The sequence below is a fragment of the Pseudophryne corroboree genome, chromosome 2 (assembly GCF_028390025.1).
Source record: "Pseudophryne corroboree isolate aPseCor3 chromosome 2, aPseCor3.hap2, whole genome shotgun sequence".
Lineage (NCBI taxonomy): Eukaryota > Metazoa > Chordata > Amphibia > Anura > Myobatrachidae > Pseudophryne > Pseudophryne corroboree.
In genome coordinates this window covers 361801057-361822623 of record NC_086445.1, presented here as the reverse complement: position 1 = coordinate 361822623, position 21567 = coordinate 361801057, and the positions used below count along the sequence as shown (strand labels likewise).

The window sequence follows — 21567 nt, the reverse complement described above, 5'->3', positions numbered from 1 at the left end:
GGGAAAGACTTTTCAGGGTCTTTGGTCAGACCAGGAGTCCTGTCTACACATCAATGTGTTGGAACTCAGGGCCATTTACAACGGCCTTCGACAAGCGGAGAGTTTTCTTCGAAACCTTCCGGTTCTGATTCAATCAGACAATGTCACAGCAGTGGCTCATGTGAACCGCCAAGGCGGGACAAGAAGCAGAGTCGCAATGGCGGAAGCCACAAGGATCCTTCGCTGGGCGGAAAATCATGTAAGCGCTCTGTCGGCTGTCTTCATTCCGGGAGTGGACAACTGGGAAGCAGACTTCCTCAGCAGACACGATCTCCATCCAGGAGAGTGGGGACTTCATCCAGGGCCGGTTCAAGGGCGCTCTGCGCTCCGGGCAGGAAATGGGGTGTGGCCTAATACAGGGGGCGTGGTCAATTACGCCCCCTGTACATTAAAAGCGCCGCTTGAATGCTGAGCGGTGCGCGATGACGTCATCGCGCACCGCACAGCAAAAGGTCTTCCCCACGAAGGGAAACTAGACGCTATGAGTCTAGTTCCCTTCGTAGAGAGGACCTTTGCTGTGCGGTGCGCGATGACGTCATCGCGCACCGCTCAGCAAAGTTACTCTCCAGGAAGGGAAACTAGACGCATAGCGTCTAGTTCCCTTCAGGAGGCGGACGGGGACGGGGACGGGGATGGGGACGGGGACGGCAGCGGAGGCGGACAGGGACACAGCGGGCAGCAGTGGCGGATCTTGCCACGGTGCGGCGCCCTCCGGAAGGCGCCAGCGCCCTCCGGAAGGCGGCGCCCCGGGCAAAAGTCCTGCTTGCCCATGGCAAGATCCGCCACTGACTTCATCAAGAAGTCTTTGCAGACGTAACACGTCTTTGGGGAACTCCTCAAATAGACATGATGGCGTCACGCCTCAACAAGAAACTTCGGCGGTATTGCGCCAGGTCTCGGGACCCTCAGGCAGTGGCAGTAGACGCACTGGTAACACCGTGGGTGTTCGACTCGGTCTACGTGTTCCCTCCTCTTCCTCTCATCACGAAAGTGTTGAGGATCATAAGACGAAGAAGAGTACAGACGATACTCGTTGTCCCAGACTGGCCTCGAAGGGCTTGGTACTCGGATCTACAAGAGATGCTCACAGGAGACCCCTGGCCACTTCCTCTGAGGGAAGACCTGTTGCAGCAGGGGCCCTGTGTATTTCAAGACTTACCGCGGTTACGTTTGACGGCATGGCGGTTGAACGCCGAATCCTAGCAAAAAAGGGGATTCTGGAAGAGGTCATCCCTACTTTAATAAAGGCTAGGAAGGAGGTGACGATAAAACATTATCACCGTATCTGGCGAAAGTATGTGTCTTGGTGTGAGACCAAGAATGCACCTACGGAAGATTTTCATCTGGGTCGTTTTCTCCACTTCCTACAGACAGGAGTGGATATGGGCCTGAAATTAGGCTCGGTTAAGGTACAGATTTCGGCCCTCTCGATTTTCTTTCAGAAGGAATTGGCTTCTCTTCCAGAAGTCCAGACGTTTGTAAAGGGAGTGCTGCACATCCAGCCCCCTTTTGTGCCTCCAGTGGCACCATGGGACCTGAACGTGGTGTTGCAGTTCCTAAAATCACACTGGTTTGAACCGCTTAACAAGGTTGAGTTGAAATTTCTTACCTGGAAGGTGGTCATGTTGTTGGCCTTTGCATCAGCAAGGCGAGTGTCAGAATAGGCGGCTCTCTCACACAAGACCCCCTACTTGATTTTTCATGTGGATCGAGCTGAATTGAGGACACGTCCGCAATTTTTGCCTAAAGTAGTTTCGTCGTTCCATATGAATCAACCTATTGTGGTGCCTGTGGCTACCGGTGACCTGGAGGATTCCAGATCCCTAGACGTAGTCAGGGCCTTAAAGATTTATGTAGCCAGGACGGCTAGAATTAGGAAAACAGAGGCTCTGTTTGTCCTGTATGCGGCCAATAAGATTGGCGCTCCTGCTTCAAAGCAGACTATTGCTCGCTGGATCTGTAATACGATTCAGCAGGCTCACTCTACGGCTGGATTGCCGGTACCAAATTCGGTTAAGGCCCATTCCACTAGGAAGGTGGGCTCTTCTTGGGCGGCTGCCCGAGGCGTCTCGGCTTTACAACTTTGCCGAGCGGCGACTTGGTCGGGGTAAAAGACTTTTGCTAAGTTCTACAAGTTTGATACCCTGGCTGATGAGGACCTAGCGTTTGCTCAGTCGGTGTTGCAGAGTCATACGCACTCTCCCGCCCGATTGGATGCTTTTGTATAAACCCCATGGTCCTTACGGAGTCCCCAGCATCCTCTAGGACGTAAGAGAAAATAAGATTTTAAACCTACCGGTAAATCTATTTCTCCTAGTCCGTAGAGGATGCTGGGCGCCCGTCCCAGTGCGGAAACTCTGCAAGACTTGTATATAGTTGTTGCTTACATAAGGGTTATGTTACAGTTGACATCGGTCTAGGACCGTTACTGTCGTTTTTGTTCATACTGTTAACTGGTTATGTATGTTCCAGGTTACATGTTATGATTGGTGTGGGCTGGTATGAATCTTGCCCTTGGATTGTTAAATCCTGCCTTGTATTGTCCATCTCCTCTGGGCACAGTTCTCTAACTGAGGTCTGGAGGAGGGGCATAGAGGGAGGAGCCAGTGCACACCCATAGTCAAAGTTCTTTTTAGGTGCCCTATCTCCTGCGGAGCCCGTCTATACCCCATGGTCCTTACGGAGTCCCCAGCATCCTCTACGGACTAGGAGAAATAGATTTACCGGTAGGTTTAAAATCTTATTTTTATCTACATCCTCTCTAGGATATTATCCAGACAGTTCTTACTATGTCCCTTTTTGATGAACTGATCCTTCATAGAGTGGACTTATTTTCTATATACAGGTTGAGTATCCCTTATCCAAAATGCTTGGGACCAGAAGTATTTTGGATATCGGATTTTTCCGTATTTTGGAATAATTGCATACCATAATGAGATATCATGGTGATGGGACATAAGACTAAGCACAGAATGCATTTACGTTTCATATACACCTTATACACACAGCCTGAAGGTAATTTTAGCCAATATTTTTAATAACTTTGTGCATTAAACAAAGTGTGTACATTCACACAAATCATTTACGTTTCATATACACCTTATATACACAGCCTGAAGGTAATTTTAGCCAATATTTTGAATAACTTTGTGCATTAAACAAAGTGTGTGTACATTCACACAAATCATTTATGTTTCATATACACACAGCCTGAAGGTCATTTAATATCATATTTTTAATAACTTGTGTATTAAACAAAGTTTGTGTACATTGAGCCATCAGAAAACAAAAGGTTTCACGATCTCACTCAAAAAGTTCCGTATTTCGGAATATTTGGATATGGGATACTCAACCTGTATCTCTTTTTACGTAGAATTTCTCAGGAAAAATCTAAAAGCCGGGACAGCCACCAGATACACAGGGTCATCTCAACAGCAGTGTAGGCCCCTGGACAAAGCAATGCTACTAGGGTTGCCACCTCATCCCTTTAATTCTGGACACATTAATTACACAGGTTCTGTGGCTGATTAAAACCAGGTGAAATGGAGTCATTAAGTGAGCCAGCCACAGAACCTGTGTAATTAATATGTGTCCAGAATTAAAGGGATGAAGTGGCAACCCTAGTAGCATTGCTTTGTCCAGGGGCAGGGTTAGGTGTTACTAGCAGTGGCAGCATTGATTTCCCGCGAGCGGTAGGGGGTGTTCTATCTTCCGCTCAGCATGTAGGACCTGGAGCAGTAACTTCACAGATGATGGGAGATGGGGCAGGAGGGAGAACACGAGACTGTAGAAGGGGGCTTTGGGCTGAATGAAGGGGTCTTGGTACATGACTTCTAGAGTGGTAGGGGGTGTTTAATACGCAAGGGAGAGGTAAATAGCGGAGTGGGCTTAATATTCATCATTTTCTGGTGGGAGGGCAGCTTGCTTGACTGCACATATTTTCAGTCACTGGAAATAGAATCTGGCTGGGAAGAGCAATTAACAGGCTCGGATGGGGACCACTGCTTTGAAGCCGGATATCTCCGGTTTCCCAGTGTTTATTTTCAAAAATCTTGTACCACTGGAAACAGAGGACCCTCAGCTTATACTTTATACCTTATACTCCTGGGGCCCATTGAGCCCATATGAAAAGATGGCCCTGGGGGCTTGGGGGGGGGGGGGGGGGGGGGTACTTTACACCTACACAGCAGCTGCTATTGTCTTCAGCTGCTGGGTGGGGTGTCTTGCCGTGCTGACCGATCAGTAGTGATCAGCAGCACAGCAAACACTGGGGGAGGCTGCAGGAAGGCAGAAGGACCTTCCAGTCCCTCTGAAAGTGGCAGCAGAAGGAATTTTCTCTACTCTGCAGCTGACTGGTCGCATCCTGTGTGATCAGATCAGATAAAGCACTTGCTGGTGTGGTCGCATCTGTTGGTTATATATTTATTGTTCACACAAGTCCTTGTCACATTGGAGCTTACACCCTCACATGTCTCTGTTTTTTAGTCAGAAGTCAATAACCTATCAGTATATTTTTGTATCCACTAAAATCTGTGCTCTGTAAATATATAGTTGCTGATGGTTAGACAGCGCACTGACCTATCCGATTTGCTCTCTCTGAAACTTGCACTTTTCAGCTTCTCCTTCATCAGGCGTAACCCACACTCTCCACTTTGGCATTTACTGTGCTATGACCCATCTAGGCCTCTGCATCCTGCAGTACTGTGCACGGTATAGGGTTAAAATCCCACCCGACGGTCGCAATACCAACGCTGTAATCCCGACGGGGTACTATCCAGCCGCCGGAATACTATCGAGGTAGGCGATTCTCGCCCTGTGAGTATCCATGACATCCACAGAGGGAGCATAGAAGCTGTGGCGAGTCAAGTGAGCCACCGTGCCCGCAGCGTGGCGAGTGCAGCGAGCCCGCAAGGGACCTCAATGCACTTGCCCCACTGCTGGTTTTCTGGCACCCGGGATGCCGATGTCGGTATAGTGACATTTGACCTTTAGTATGCCGGGATCCCATACTGATCCCCTGTGCACCACAGTTGATCCTGCATGCCTACGACTCCAATTGGTCCCACCGTCTCTCCTTACCCAGTCCCTTAATTGTAAGCTTTCACAGGCATGGTACAGCACGTCCCACAACTATCCAGTCTTCTAAAGTATGTGTGTCCCTGTCATGTCTTATCCGGAATTGAGTCTGTATGCATGTTGCTCAGGCTGCATCCTTTCACCTTTTTCTGCATAACTATGCTGTTCATGTTTGTCTTGCCAGACTTCCACATACTCCGCCAATCATCTGTGGCACTTGCCACAGAGTATAATATCCTGGGCAAGCGCTCCCAGATGAAGAGCCTGTAACTATGCAATTACTGCATGCGGTAACATCGTGATTAGCCCTGACAGCACTAGTTAACATGGATTTTTGCACTCGTACCTCATGAGGGTGCAAGCAGAAATCCACGTTAACATACCCTCCAATATTTTACACATAAAAATCGGTACAAATTAGAAAAAGGGGCGTGGTCACGGGTAAAGGGGGGAGTGGCCACACCCCTTTTCCTATACTTTCAATGGAAGTTTGGAGAGCCAAAAATCGGTACAGACCATAAAAAAAATAAGAATTTACTTACCGATAATTCTATTTCTCATAGTCCGTAGTGGATGCTGGGAACTCAGAAAGGACCATGGGGAATAGCGGCTCCGCAGTAGACTGGGCACAAAAGTAAAAGCTTTAGGACTACCTGGTGTGCACTGGCTCCTCCCCCTATGACCCTCCTCCAAGCCTCAGTTAGGATACTGTGCCCGGACGAGCGTACACAATAAGGAAGGATTTTGAATCCCGGGTAAGACTCATACCAGCCACACCAATCACACCGTACAACTTGTGATCTGAACCCAGTTAACAGCATGATAACAGAGGAGCCTCTGAAAAGATAGCTCACAACAATAATAACCCGATTTTTGTAACAATAACTATGTACAAGTATTGCAGACAATCCGCACTTGGGATGGGCGCCCAGCATCCACTACGGACTATGAGAAATAGAATTATCGGTAAGTAAATTCTTATTTTCTCTGACGTCCTAGTGGATGCTGGGAACTCCGAAAGGACCATGGGGATTATACCAAAGCTCCCAAACGGACGGGAGAGTGCGGATGACTCTGCAGCACCGAATGAGAGAACTCCAGGTCCTCCTCAGCCAGGGTATCAAATTTGTAGAATTTAGCAAACGTGTTTGCCCCTGACCAAGTAGCTGCTCGGCAAAGTTGTAAAGCCGAGACCCCTCGGGCAGCTGCCCAAGATGAGCCCACTTTCCTTGTGGAATGGGCTTTTACAGATTTTGGCTGTGGCAGGCCTGCCACAGAATGTGCAAGCTGAATTGTACTACAAATCCAACGAGCAATAGTCTGCTTTGAAGCAGGAGCACCCAGCTTGTTGGGTGCATACAGGATAAACAGCGAGTCAGATTTTCTGACTCCAGCCGTCCTGGAAACATATATTTTCAGGGCCCTGACTACGTCCAGCAACTTGGAATCCTCCAAGTCCCTAGTAGCCGCAGGTACCACAATAGGCTGGTTTAAGTGAAACGCTGAAACCACCTTAGGGAGAAATTGAGGACGAGTCCTCAATTCTGCCCTGTCCGTATGAAAAATTAGGTAAGGGCTTTTATAGGATAAAGCCGCCAATTCTGAGACACGCCAGGCTGAAGCCAGGGCTAACAGCATTACCACTTTCCATGTGAGACATTTTAAGTCCACAGTGGTGAGTGGTTCAAACCAATGTGATTTTAGGAACCCCAAAACTACATTGAGATCCCAAGGTGCCACTGGAGGCACAAAAGGAGGCTGTATATGCAGTACCCCCTTGACAAACGTCTGAACTTCAGGAACTGAAGCCAGTTCTTTCTGGAAGAAAATCGACAGGGCCGAAATTTGAACCTTAATGGATCCTAATTTTAGGCCCATAGACAGTCCTGTTTGCAGGAAATGCAGGAAACGACCCTGTTGAAATTCCTCTGTAGGGGCCTTCCTGGCCTCACACCACGCAACATATTTACGCCAAATACGGTGATAATGTTGCACAGTTACATCCTTCCTGGCTTTGATCAGGGTAGGGATGACTTCATCCGGAATGCCTTTTTCCTTCAGGATCCGGCGTTCAACCGCCATGCCGTCAAACGCAGCCGCGGTAAGTCTTGGAACAGACAGGGTCCCTGCTGGAGCAGGTCCTTTCTTAGAGGTAGAGGCCACGGGTCCTCCGTGAGCATCTCTTGAAGTTCCGGGTACCAAGTCCTTCTTGGCCAATCCGGAGCGACGAGTATAGTCCTTACTCCTCTCCTTCTTATGATTCTCAGTACCTTGGGTATGAGAGGCAGAGGAGGGAACACATACACTGACTGGTACACCCACGGTGTTACCAGAGCGTCCACAGCTATTGCCTGAGGGTCCCTTGACCTGGCGCAATATCTGTCTAGTTTTTTGTTGAGGCGGGACGCCATCATGTCCACCTTTGGTTTTTCCCAACGGTTCACAATCATGTGGAAGACTTCTGGGTGATGTCCCCACTCCCCCGGGTGGAGGTCGTGTCTGCTGAGGAAGTCCGCTTCCCAGTTGTCCACTCCCGGAATGAACACTGCTGACAGTGCTATCACATGATTTTCCGCCCAGCGAAGAATCCTTGCAACTTCCGTCATTGCCCTCCTGCTTCTTGTGCCGCCCTGTCTGTTTACGTGGGCGACTGCCGTGATGTTGTCCGACTGGATCAACACCGGCTGACCCTGAAGCAGAGGCCTTGCTTGACTTAGGGCATTGTAAATGGCCCTTAGTTCCAGGATATTTATGTGAAATGACGTTTCCATGCTTGACCACAAGCCCTGGAAATTTCTTCCCTGTGTGACTGCTCCCCAGCCTCTCAGGCTGGCATCCGTGGTCACCAGGACCCAGTCCTGAATGCCGAATCTGCGGCCCTCTAGAAGATGAGCACTCTGCAACCACCACAGGAGAGACACCCTTGTCCTTGGAGACAGGGTTATCCGCTGATGCATCTGAAGATGCGATCCGGACCATTTGTCCAGCAGATCCCACTGAAAAGTTCTTGCGTGGAATCTGCCGAATGGAATCGCTTCGTAAGAAGCCACCATTTTTCCCAGGACCCTTGTGCATTGATGCACTGACACTTGGCCTGGTTTCAGGAGGTTCCTGACTAACTCGGATAACTCCCTGGCTTTCTCCTCCGGGAGAAACACCTTTTTCTGGACTGTGTCCAGAATCATCCCTAGGAACAGCAGACGTGTCGTCGGAATCAGCAGCGATTTTGGAATATTTATAATCCACCCGTGCTGTCGTAGTACTACTTGAGATAGTGCTACTCCGACCTCTAACTGTTCCCTGGACCTTGCCCTTATCAGGAGATCGTCCAAGTAAGGGATAATTAAGACGCCTTTTCTTCGAAGAAGAATCATCATTTCGGCCATTACCTTGGTAAAGACCCGGGGTGCCGTGGACAATCCAAACGGCAGCGTCTGAAACTGATAGTGACAGTTCTGTACCACAAACCTGAGGTACCCTTGGTGAGAAGGGCAAATTGGGACATGGAGGTAAGCATCCTTGATGTCCAGAGACACCATATAGTCCCCTTCTTCCAGGTTCGCTATCACTGCTCTGAGTGACTCCATCTTGTATTTGAACCTTTGTATGTAAGTGTTCAAGGATTTCAGATTTAAAATAGGTCTCACCGAGCCGTCCGGCTTCGGTACCACAAACAGCGTGGAATAATACCCCTTTCCCTGTTGTAGGAGGGGTACCTTGATTATCACCTGCTGGGAATACAGCTTGTGAATGGCTTCCAATACCGCCTCCCTGTCGGAGGGAGACGTTGGTAAAGCAGACTTCAGGAACCGGCGAGGGGGAGACGTCTCGAATTCCAATTTGTACCCCTGAGATACTACCTGCAGGATCCAGGGGTCCACTTGCGAGTGAGCCCACTGCGCGCTGAAATTCTTGAGACGGGCCCCCACCGTGCCTGAGTCCGCTTGTAAGGCCCCAGCGTCATGCTGAGGACTTGGCAGAAGCGGGGGAGGGCTTCTGTTCCTGGGAAGAGGCTGCCTGCTGCAGTCTTTTTCCCCTTCCTCTGCCCCGGGGCAGATATGAGTGGCCTTTTGCCCGCTTGCCCTTATGGGGACGAAAGGACTGAGCCTGAAAAGACGGTGTCTTTTTCTGCTGAGAGGTGACCTGGGGTAAAAAGGTGGATTTCCCAGCCGTTGCCGTGGCCACCAGGTCCGATAGACCGACCCCAATATAACTCCTCCCCTTTATACGGCAATACTTCCATATGCCGTTTGGAATCCGCATCACCTGACCACTGTCGCGTCCATAACCCTTTTCTGGCAGAAATGGACAGCGCACATACTCTTGATGCCAGAGTGCAAATATCCCTCTGTGCATCTCGCATATATAGAAATGCATCCTTTAAATGCTCTATAGTCAATAATATACTGTCCCTGTCCAGGGTATCAATATTTTCAGTCAGGGAATCCGACCAAGCCACCCCAGCACTGCACATCCAGGCTGAGGCGATTTCTGGTCGCAGTATAATACCAGTATGTGTGTATATACTTTTTAGGATATTTTCCAGCTTCCTATCAGCTGGTTCCTTGAGGGCGGCCGTATCAGGAGACGGTAACGCCACTTGTTTTGATAAGCGTGTGAGCGCCTTATCTACCCTAGGGGGTGTTTCCCAACTCGCCCTAACCTCTGGCGGGAAAGGGTATAATGCCAATAATTTTTTAGAAATTAGCAGTTTTTTATCGGGGGAAACCCACGCTTCATCACACACCTCATTTAATTCATCTGATTCAGGAAAAACTACAGGTAGTTTTTTCACACCCCACATAATACCCTTTTTTGTGGTACTTGTAGTATCAGAAATGTTCAAAACCTCCTTCATTGCCGTGATCATGTAACGTGTGGCCCTACTGGAAAATACGTTTGTTTCCTCACCGTCGACACTGGAGTCAGTGTCCGTGTCTGTGTCGACCATCTGAGGTAACGGGCGCTTTAGAGCCCCTGACGGTGTTTGAGACGCCTGTACAGGTAATAACTGATTTGCCGGCTGTCTCATGTCGTCAACAGTCTTTTGTAAAGTGCTGACGCTATCACGTAATTCCTTCCATAAGACCATCCAGTCAGGTGTCGACTCCCTAGGGGGTGACATCACTATTACAGGCAATTGCTCCGCCTCCATACCATTTTCCTCCTCATACATGTCGACACAACGTACCGACACACAGCACACACACAGGGAATGCTCTGATAGAGGACAGGACCCCACTAGCCCTTTGGGGAGACAGAGGGAGAGTTTGCCAGCACACACCAGAGCGCTATATATATATATACAGGGATAACCTTATATAAGTGTTTTTCCCTTATATAGCTGCTGTATTGATTTATCTGCCAAATTAGTGCCCCCCCTCTCTTGTTTTACCCTGTTTCTGTAGTGCAGGACTGCAGGGGAGAGTCAGGAAACTTCCCTCCAACGGAGCTGTGAGGGAAAATGGCGCCAGTGTGCTGAGGAGATAGGCTCCGCCCCCTTCTCAGCGGCCTTTCTCCCGCTTTTTTAAGGAAAAACTGGCAGGGGTTAAATGCATCCATATAGCCCAGGAGCTATATGTGATGCATTTTTTGCCATCTAAGGTGTTTTTATTGCGCCTCAGGGCGCCCCCCCCCCCCCCCAGCGCCCTGCACCCTCAGTGACCGGAGTGTGAAGTGTGCTGAGAGCAATGGCGCACAGCTGCGGTGCTGTGCGCTACCTTATTGAAGACAGGACGTCTTCTGCCGCCGATTTCCCGGACCTCTTCTGTCTTCTGGCTCTGTAAGGGGGCCGGCGGCGCGGCTCTGGGACCCATCCATGGCTGGGCCTGTGATCGTCCCTCTGGAGCTAATGTCCAGTAGCCTAAGAAGCCCAATCCACTCTGCACGCAGGTGAGTTCGCTTCTTCTCCCCTTAGTCCCTCGGTGCAGTGAACCTGTTGCCAGCAGGATTCACTGAAAATAAAAAACCTATACTTAAACTTTTTCACTAAAGCAGCTCAGGAGAGCCACCTAGTGTGCACCCTTCTCGTTCGGGCACAAAAATCTAACTGAGGCTTGGAGGAGGGTCATAGGGGGAGGAGCCAGTGCACACCAGGTAGTCCTAAAGCTTTTACTTTTGTGCCCAGTCTCCTGCGGAGCCGCTATTCCCCATGGTCCTTTCGGAGTTCCCAGCATCCACTAGGACGTCAGAGAAAAGGTACTGTACCTATTAAAAAGGTACAGTTGGAGGGTATGCGTTAAGTGCACCCTCTGACCTATTAGCTGGCTTACCACAGGCAGTAATTGAATGACTCTGGGCACTTAACCCAGGAGCTAAAACCCTACAGCTAACCGAATTGCCCCTTTGACATTTATTTTTGCAAATAACTAAACCACAAAAAAAACACACATACTTACAAAGGGTTAGCTGTTGCATTCTGTTTTACGGACCCCCTATTTATCACTACAGATTCACATTTAACTTTCAGATACTGCAGTGCTAAGGACAAAGTTGATGCTATATAAATAAAGGATACTAATAATCATCATCATTAGGTTTATTAAAAGAAAAAAAAACTATTTGCAGAACAGCAAGAATAATATTTATATAATAATAATAATAATAATAATAATAATAATAATAATAATAATAATAATAATATATTTTATATATACTAAGAAAGTAAAGTTTACTTCAGGATAGTAAGTACATTTTTACCAATGATTTTAACAAACAAATGTTCTGAATAATATTCTTTGTATGCCAAATTATACATATTAGTCACAAGACTACCTACTTAATCATAGGATGGTGAAAACGATGGTTATGCAGGATACAGGTTAAATGACATCAGTTTTACTTATAACTGCATACACAGAGTAGTTGATTGAAACTACTCAGACATTATAATTTGTAACTGGTACCCCTTTATATTTCAAATATGGATTAGCTCTGCAACACATGAACGCAGCAGATGGTCAACAGCTGTTCAGGGGAGAAATACCCCAATGCTTAGTGCTGTTCCTACCTTCTTAGTATCTAATGTCACATATTTATATTTATACTGTAGTCTGCATAGCAAAGATTTTCAAAGTGATGATCCATCATTTGGCAATTAAACATGGTTTTTAAGGGTTTGTACAGACTCATGGAACAAATTTGAGTCAACATGCAGAATAAAACAACAGTTCCAGTACTGCTATATAGTGACACTACGACACTATGCCCATATGCATAAATACAAGCATCCAGTAACAATATACTCCACATCTATCTGCATTTAATCAGTATCCGGTCAGCATACTGGCGTTTGGGATGCCAGCAGTCGAAATACAGTCACCGGGATCCCAACGCTGGAATACCAACTGCCGGCATCCTGATTGTAAGTATGCTGGGGCAGTTTAGGGTCAGGCTGCGAGGGGGGAGGTTAGGTTTAGGCTGCGGGGTGAGAGTTAGAGGCTGTGGGAAGGGAGAGTTAGGGATAGGAGGATAAGGAGTTAAGGTTAGACTAGTTACCTACCAGGTGTTGGGATTCTGCACATCGGGATGCCGCTGTTGGTATTCTGACCGCCGGTATCCCAAGCGCTGGGATCCCGATACCATCCCATTTAATGTGCTCTTCAGCAACTGATTAACCACATGTAACAGCATTAAAAAATAAGAATTTACTTACCGATAATTCTATTTCTCATAGTCCGTAGTGGATGCTGGGAACTCCGTAAGGACCATGGGGAATAGCGGCTCCGCAGGAGACTGGGCACAAAAGTAAAAGCTTTATGACTAGCTGGTGTGCACTGGCTCCTCCCCCTATGACCCTCCTCCAAGCCTCAGTTAGGATACTGTGCCCGGACGAGCGTACATAATAAGGAAGGATCTTGAATCCCGGGTAAGACTCATACCAGCCACACCAATCACACCGTACAACTTGTGATCTGAACCCAGTTAACAGTATGATAAACGTAGGAGCCTCTGAAAAGATGGCTCACAACAATAAACAACCCGATTTTTGTAACAATAACTATATACAAGTATTGCAGACAATCCGCACTTGGGATGGGCGCCCAGCATCCACTACGGACTATGAGAAATAGAATTATCGGTAAGTAAATTCTTATTTTCTCTGACGTCCTAGTGGATGCTGGGAACTCCGTAAGGACCATGGGGATTATACCAAAGCTCCCAAACGGGCGGGAGAGTGCGGATGACTCTGCAGCACCGAATGAGAGAACTCCAGGTCCTCCTCAGCCAGGGTATCGAATTTGTAAAATTTAGCAAACGTGTTTGCCCCTGACCAAGTAGCTGCTCGGCAAAGTTGTAAAGCCGAGACCCCTCGGGCAGCCGCCCAAGATGAGCCCACCTTCCTTGTGGAATGGGCTTTTACAGATTTTGGCTGTGGCAGGCCTGCCACAGAATGTGCAAGCTGAATCGTACTACAAATCCAACGAGCAATCGTCTGCTTAGAAGCAGGAGCACCCACCTTGTTGGGTGCATACAGGATAAACAGCGAGTCAGATTTTCTGACTCCAGCCATCCTGGAAACATATTTTCAGGGCCCTGACTACGTCCAGCAACTTGGAGTCCTCCAAGTCCCTAGTGGCCGCAGGCACCACAATAGGCTGGTTCATGTGAAACGCTGAAACCACCTTAGGGAGAAATTGAGGGCGAGTCCTCAGTTCTGCCCTGTCTGAATGAAAAATTAGGTAAGGGCTTTTATATGATAAAGCCGCCAATTCTGAGACACGCCTGGCTGAAGCCAGGGCTAACAGCATGACCACTTTCCATGTGAGATATTTTAATTCCACAGTGGTGAGTGGTTCAAACCAATGTGACTTTAGGAGACTCAACACTACATTGAGATCCCAAGGTGCCACTGGAGGCACAAAAGGAGGCTGTATATGCAGTACCCCTTTGACAAACGTCTGAACTTCAGGCACTGAAGCCAGTTCTTTTTGGAAGAATATTGACAGGGCCGAAATTTGAACCTTAATGGACCCTAATTTTAGGCCCATAGATAGTCCTGTTTGCAGGAAATGCAGGAAACGACCCAGTTGAAATTCCTCTGTAGGGGCCTTCTTGGCCTCACACCACGCAACATATTTTCGCCAAATGCGGTGATAATGTTTCGCGGTTACATCCTTCCTGGCCTTGATCAGGGTAGGGATGACTTCATCTGGAATGCCTTTTTCCTTCAGGATGCGGCGTTCAACCTCCATGCCGTCAAACGCAGCCGTGGTAAGTCTTGGAACAGACAAGGTCCCTGCTGGAGCAGGTCCTTTCTTAGAGGTAGAGGCCACGGGTCCTCCGTGAGCATCTCTTGAAGTTCCGGGTACCAAGTCCTCCTTGGCCAATCCGGAGCCACGAGTATAGTTCTTACTCCTCTCCTTCTTATGATTCTCAATACTTTGGGTATGAGAGGCAGAGGAGGGAACACATACACTGACTGGTACACCCACGGTGTTACCAGAGCGTCCACCGCTATCGCCTGAGGGTCCCTTGACCTGGCGCAATACCGCTGACAGTGCTGTCACATAATTTTCCGCCCAGCGAAGAATTCTTGCAGCTTCTGCCATTGCCCTCCTGCTTCTTGTGCCGCCCTGTCTGTTTACGTGGGCGACTGCCGTGATGTTGTCCGATTGGATCAATACCGACTGACCCTGAAGCAGAGGCCTTGCTTGACTTAGGGCATTGTAAATTGCCCTTAGTTCCAGGATATTTATGTGAAGAGACGTTTCCATGCTTGACCACAAGCCCTGGAAATTTCTTCCCTGTGTGACTGCTCCCCAGCCTCTCAGGCTGGCATCCGTGGTCACCAGAATCCAGTCCTGAATGCCGAATCTGCGGCCCTCTAGAAGATGAGCACTCTGCAACCACCACAGGAGAGACACCCTTGTCCTTGGAGATAGGGTTATCCGCTGATGCATCTGAAGATGCGATCCGGACCATTTGTCCAGCAGATCCCACTGAAAAGTTCTTGCATGGAATCTTCCGAATGGAATCGCTTCGTAAGAAGCCACCATCTTTCCCAGGACCCTTGTGCATTGATGCACTGACACTTGTCCTGGTTTCAGGAGGTTCCTGACTAGCTCGGATAACTCCCTGGCCTTCTCCTCCGGGAGAAACACCTTTTTCTGGACTGTGTCCAGAATCATCCCTAGGAACAGTAGACGTGTTGTTGGAATCAGCTGCGATTTTGGAATATTTAGAATCCACCCGTGCTGACGTAGCACTACCTGAGATAGTGCTACTCCGACCTCTAACTGTTCCCTGGACCTTGCCCTTATCAGGAGATCGTCCAAGTAAGGGATAATTAAGACGCCTTTTCTTCGAAGAAGAATCATCATTTCGGCCATTACCTTGGTAAAGACCCGTGGTGCCGTGGACAATCCAAACGGCAGCGTCTGAAACTGATAATGACAGTTTTGTACCACAAACCTGAGGTACCCTTAGTGAGAAGGGTAGATTAGGACATGGAGATAAGCATCTTTGATGTCCAGAGACACCATATAGTCCCCTTCTTCCAGGTTCGCTATCACTGCTCTGAGTGACTCCATCTTGAATTTTAACCTTTTTATGTAAGTGTTCAATGATTTCAGATTTAAAATCGGTCTCACCGAGCCGTCCGGCTTCGGTACCACAAACAGTGTGGAGTAATACCCCTTTCCCTGTTGTAGGAGGGGTACCTTGATTATCACCTGCTGGGAATACAGCTTGTGAATAGCTTCCAATACTGCCTCCCTGTCGGAGGGAGACATTGGTAGAGCAGACTTCAGGAACCGGCGAGGGGGAGACGTCTCGAATTCCAATTTGTACCTCTGTGATACTACCTGCAGGATCCAGGGGTCCACTTGCGAGTGAGCCCACTGCGCGTTGAAATTTTTGAGACGGGCCCCCACCGTGCCTGAGTCCGCTTGTAAAGCCCCAGCGTCATGCTGAAGACTTGGCAGAAGCGGGGGAGGGCTTCTGATCCTGGGAAGAGGCTGCCTGCTGCAGTCTTTTTCCCCTTCCTCTGCCCCGGGGCAGAAATGAGTGGCCTTTTGCCCGCTTGCTCTTATGGGGACGAAAGGACTGAGTTTGAAAAGACGGTGTCTTTTTCTGCTGAGAGGTGACCTGGGGTAAAAAGGTGGATTTCCCAGCCGTCGCCGTGGCCACCAGGTCCGATAGACCGACCCCAAATAACTCCTCCCCTTTCTACGGCAAAACTTCCATATGCCGTTTGGAATCCGCATCACCTGACCACTGTCGTGTCCATAAACTTCTTCTGGCAGAAATGGACAGCGCACTTACTCTTGATGCCAGGGTGCAAATATCCCTCTGTGCATCTCGCATATATAGAAATGCATCCTTTAAATGCTCTATAGTCAATAATATACTGTCCCTATCCAGGGTATCAATATTTTCAGTCAGGGAATCCGACCAAGCCACTCCAGCGCTGCACATCCAGGCTGAGGCGATTGCTGGTCGTAGTATAACACCAGTATGTGTGTATATACCCTTTAGGATATTTTCCAGCTTTCTATCAGCTGGTTCCTTGAGGGCGGCCGTATCAGGAGACGGCAACGCCACTTGTTTTGATAAGCGTGTGAGCGCCTTATCTACCCTAGGGGGTGTTTCCCAACGCGCCCTAACCTCTGGCGGGAAAGGGTATAATGCCAATAATTTATTAGAAATCAGCAGTTTTTTATCGGGGGAAACCCACGCTTTGTCACACACCTCATTTAATTCATCTGATTCAGGAAAAACTATGGGTAGTTTTTTCACACCCCACATAATACCCCTTTTTGTGGTACTTGTAGTATCAGAAATGTTCAAAGCCTCCTTCATTGCCGTGATCATGTAACGTGTGGCCCTACTGGACATTAAGTTTGTCTCGTCACCGTCGACGCTGGAGTCAGTATCCGTGTCTGCGTCTGTGTCGACCATCTGAGGTAACGGGCGCTTTAGAGCCCCTGACGGTGTTTGAGACGCCTGGACAGGCACTAACTGATTTGCCGGCTGTCTCATGTCGTCAACAGTTTTTTGCAAAGTGCTGACACTGTCACGTAATTCCTTCCATACGACCATCCAGTCAGGTGTCGACTCCCTAGGGGGTGACATCACTATTACAGGCAATTGCTCCGCCTCCACATAATTTTCCTCCTCATACATGTCGACACAATCGTACCGACACACAGCACACACACAGGGAATGCTCTGATAGAGGACAGGACCCCACGAGCCCTTTGGGAAGACAGAGGGAGAGTTTGCCAGCACACACCAGAGCGCTATATATATACAGGGATAACCTTATATAAGTGTTTCTCCCTTCTATAGCTGCTGTATTTGTATTATCTGCCAATTAGTGCCCCCCCTCTCTTGTTTTACCCTGATTCTGTAGCAGGACTGCAGGGGAGAGTCAGGGAGCCGTCCTTCCAGCGGAGCTGTGAGGGAAAATGGCGCTTGTGTGCTGAGGAGATAGGCTCCGCCCCCTTTTCGGCGGCCTTTTCTCCCGCTTTTTTTTTTTTTAAACTGGCAGGGGTTAAATGCATCCATATAGCCCAGGAGCTATATGTGATGCATTTCTTTAGCCATATAAGGTTTAAAACGTGTTTTATTGCGTCTCAGGGCGCTCCCCCCCAGCGCCCTGCACCCTCAGTGACCGGAGTGTGAAGTGTGCTGAGAGCAATGGCGCACAGCTGCAGTGCTGTGCGCTACCTTATTGAAGACAGGAACGTCTTCTGCCGCCGATTTTTCCGGACCTCTTCGCTCTTCTGGCTCTGTAAGGGGGCCGGCGGCGCGGCTCCGGGACCCATCCAAGCTGAGCCTGTGATCGTCCCTCTGGAGCTAATGTCCAGTAGCCAAGAAGCCCAATCCACTCTGCATGCAGGCGAGTTCGCTTCTTCTCCCCTTAGTCCCACGATGCAGTGAGCCTGTTGCCAGCAGGTCTCATTGAAAATAAAAAACCTATTTAAACTTTTACTCTAAGCAGCTCAGGAGAGCTACCTAGCATGCACCCTTCTCGGCCGGGCACAAAAATCTAACTGAGGCTTGGAGGAGGGTCATAGGGGGAGGAGCCAGTGCACACCAGCTAGTCATAAAGCTTTTACTTTTGTCCCCAGTCTCCTGCGGAGCCGCTATTCCCCATGGTCCTTACGGAGTTCCCAGCATCCACTAGGACGTCAGAGAAATAGAATTAATTAATTTTTATAGGATCACCACCACCACTGCACAGTAAAATCATGATGCCATATTTAAATAGATTAAGGCTGATTAAAAGTTGAATGCAAGTTGACCATAGTTGGTCACTCATTCTGTGCATAAAGTTATACATATCTGTGCAACTGGACCTACTCATACATTTGTTGTAGTAGCCATGTCAGCACACACTGGATATCCCCACCAGTTGCAAAAGATCAATTTGAAAACAGGCCCAACTTTGCATAACCAAGCAACTCCCCGTGCTTGCGTGGGTTTCCTCCGGGTACTCCGGTTTCCTCCCACAATCCAAAAATATACTGGTAGGTTAATTGGATCTCAACAAAATTAACCCTAGCGTGAATGTGTGTATGTGTACATGTGGTAGGGAATAGATTGTAAGCTCCACTGGGGCAGGGACTGATGTGAATGGCCAAGTATTCTCTGTAAAGCGCTGCGGAATATGTGTGCGCTATATAAATAACTGGTAATAAATAAATAATAAATAAACTACACCCTCACTGACTTCTGCCTAACTGACAGCACCCCCTTACCGCCTACTGTAGTTATGTCCCTTCAGCTGCAAGTGGAGATGCGATAGAGTAGCAAAAGACTTTGCACCACTGTACTTACATACACTGAAGGCCCATACACACTATACGAGAAAGCAAAAGATCTCGCTCAGAAGGGCCAGTTTGAGCGAGATCTTTTACTTTCTCGTCTAGTGTGTACACTCAATGTCGTTAACGACCCCCTGCCTCGTCTGAACATGTACTACAGACGAGGGAGGTCTTCGTTAATGACAGCCATGCTGCAGGTGCTGCATGTGTGTCTTTCCCCCCGCCACCAAGATCGGCATCGACTGGGATCGTGTAGTGTGTATGGAGCTTGAGAGTCAGAGCATGCACAGCGTGAAGACATGCAAGATGCACTGCAAACCTAACTTCAGGACCATTCTGCCTCAGAGTGCAAAAGGCACTATTTCTCAAACATTATTAATGCTCGCTACCAGTATAATAGATTGGACTGTGAAACCCACAACAAATAAAGAACATGTTAACAATGCATCACTAACAGACGTGCTATTTTTTTATGCATTTTGTACACATCTGCTTAGCACATGTGTACGTGTACGTGTGTGTGTGTGTGTGTGTGTGTGTGTGTGTGTGTGTGTGTGTGTACGTGTGTGTACGTACGTGTGTGTACGTACGTGTGTGTGTGTACGTGTGTACACGTGTGTGTGTGTGTGTGTGTGTGTGTACGTGTGTGTACGTGTGTGTGCAAATAAGACCTTACAGAAAATGTAAGTTCCCAGAGCACGTAACATACAAATTTATTGTAATGATCAATTTATTACCACATTCTGTTCCGCTTTAGGTAAAGAATAGTGTATTCACTTTGTAAAGCAACGCAAACTTAAATATCCCCCAGATGAAGAAGAAAAGACATTCTAAGATGACCACTTCTCTTTTTCACTTGTTCAATGAATGGAAATTGTGACATGGGAAACTCTACTACGGCAACATTTTCAGATCATATGAAAAGTATCTATATATAGCAGTGTGACCTATAGAAATAGAAGGTTTCAATATAGACTGAACTATGGTACATATAGTGCTGTAATCTGTATAATCACACTGTTCTAGAAAATCATTTATTAAACGTTAATGTCATACAGAGCACGATCTTTGCAAGGCACTGCAGATAAAAGGACCAATGTTGGAATTCAGACAACTACACTTGAGGGCGCAATTTACTAACATCAGAAGATTCCCTCAACTTTACAGATCTGTTCCCATCAAACAAGCTATTTACATTTGTTAAGTAACGTGACTGACTGATGCGAACACAGATTCACCAAGCTAAGGGAAAACTGAAACCTTTTGTAGAGAATCCCCTTAATATTAACATAGGAACATTACCTTTGATACGCTTTATAGTGATGCCTCCTCCAATGAATATTGAATTATAGAGTGCCAAATCAATATTTTCTGGGGTTTTTTTTATGTAGAATAGTTGTATGTGAAGGTCTAATGTCTCTCTAGTACAGCCTTGTAGAGTCCTGTGGGTTGATGTATCAAGCAGTGAAAAGAGTGGACCAGAGGAGAAGTTGCCCATCGCAACCAATCAGCTTTGATGTAGAATTTATCAAGTACATTCTATAAAAAGATAGGTAGTATCGGATTGGTTGCTACTTCTCCACTCTTCACTGCTTGATACACCAACCCTATGGTCACCTGGTAATCTCTCTGTTCTACATTCACTAAAGAAGATTGTTGCAGACCCATGTTAGAAAAGACATAAAGCAGGTACATACTAACCTACCCTAAGCTGCAACATTACAAATGTACGTACATGTAATACAGCAATAAACTTATAACATTCTGAGTTTGTGCAACACTGGAAAACGTGAATTAAAGCCTATCGCAAATAATAATTACATATACTTCAGGTAATGCCACATTAATTATTTCCTTGTATAAGCCGTCCCACAAGAATTTACTAAAACAGCATGTGATGGTATTTGCGGAGTAGCCTGCCAAACAACTATGTATGATGTAGGCTACTGGATGCCAGTTCCTGCTAGGATTCAGCATTTCTAAGAGGATCTGTCTAGTAGTGTGGCATGTAATCTATTGCAATACTGGAACACGTAAGAACAAATGGGTGCTGGAGTGCATGCTATAATAATACATATGAAGGCCAGATACTTGTAGCATTAGCAATACTGTACCTGCAGTGTCCCAAATGGAGATGTTGTAGGGTCCCCACTGCTTAAGGTAGAAAGCCCCCCCAACTGTGCTGACTGTGTCCTGGAACCGCCTTTCCATGTACCGGTGCAGGAGGGAGGTTTTCCCCACGTTCATGTCCCCCAGAAGCACAATCTTTAGGTCTGGTTTCTTCATCATGCTGTCAGGGAGGCAGCAGAGCCCCAGATCTGGCTTATGGGTAACAGTGCTGCAGGCGCCCTGGGGTGGGGGTGTCTTGCTCCAAACAATGTAAGGAGCTTTATAGCCCCATCTGCCCCCTTAGGATGCTGAGGCCAGGTGTGGGGGCTCCCTGGTGACACATTGCCCCCTGGAACTATGCTCCTGGTCAGTACATGGAGGGTGAGTGAGCTGGGGTATAGCTGTCGCTGCCTCTTCTGCTGCTGCACTCGCACTTCTGCAAGTTCTGCAAAACTTTGCTAACTTGGCAAAACAAGGACGGGATAGGGAGAGGGCAGGAAGTCAGCTCCCTCATCACAGCCCCCTCCCCTGCCGGCCCCGCCCCCTTCCATAATAATGAGCTGCAGCAGCC

General features: G+C 47.8%; 1 protein-coding gene across 1 annotated transcript in view; it reads right to left on the bottom strand.

The window, feature by feature from the left end:
* The window catches only part of RAB20 (RAB20, member RAS oncogene family), a 110951-nt gene extending 89436 nt beyond the window's left edge, over window positions 1-21515 (bottom strand). The window contains exon 1 of the mRNA XM_063953173.1: window positions 21002-21515. Within this exon, the coding sequence (XP_063809243.1) occupies window positions 21002-21176 (175 nt within the window). The 5' untranslated portion in view covers window positions 21177-21515. The remainder of the gene's footprint in view (window positions 1-21001) is intronic.
* Window positions 21516-21567: the final 52 nt, after the last annotated feature.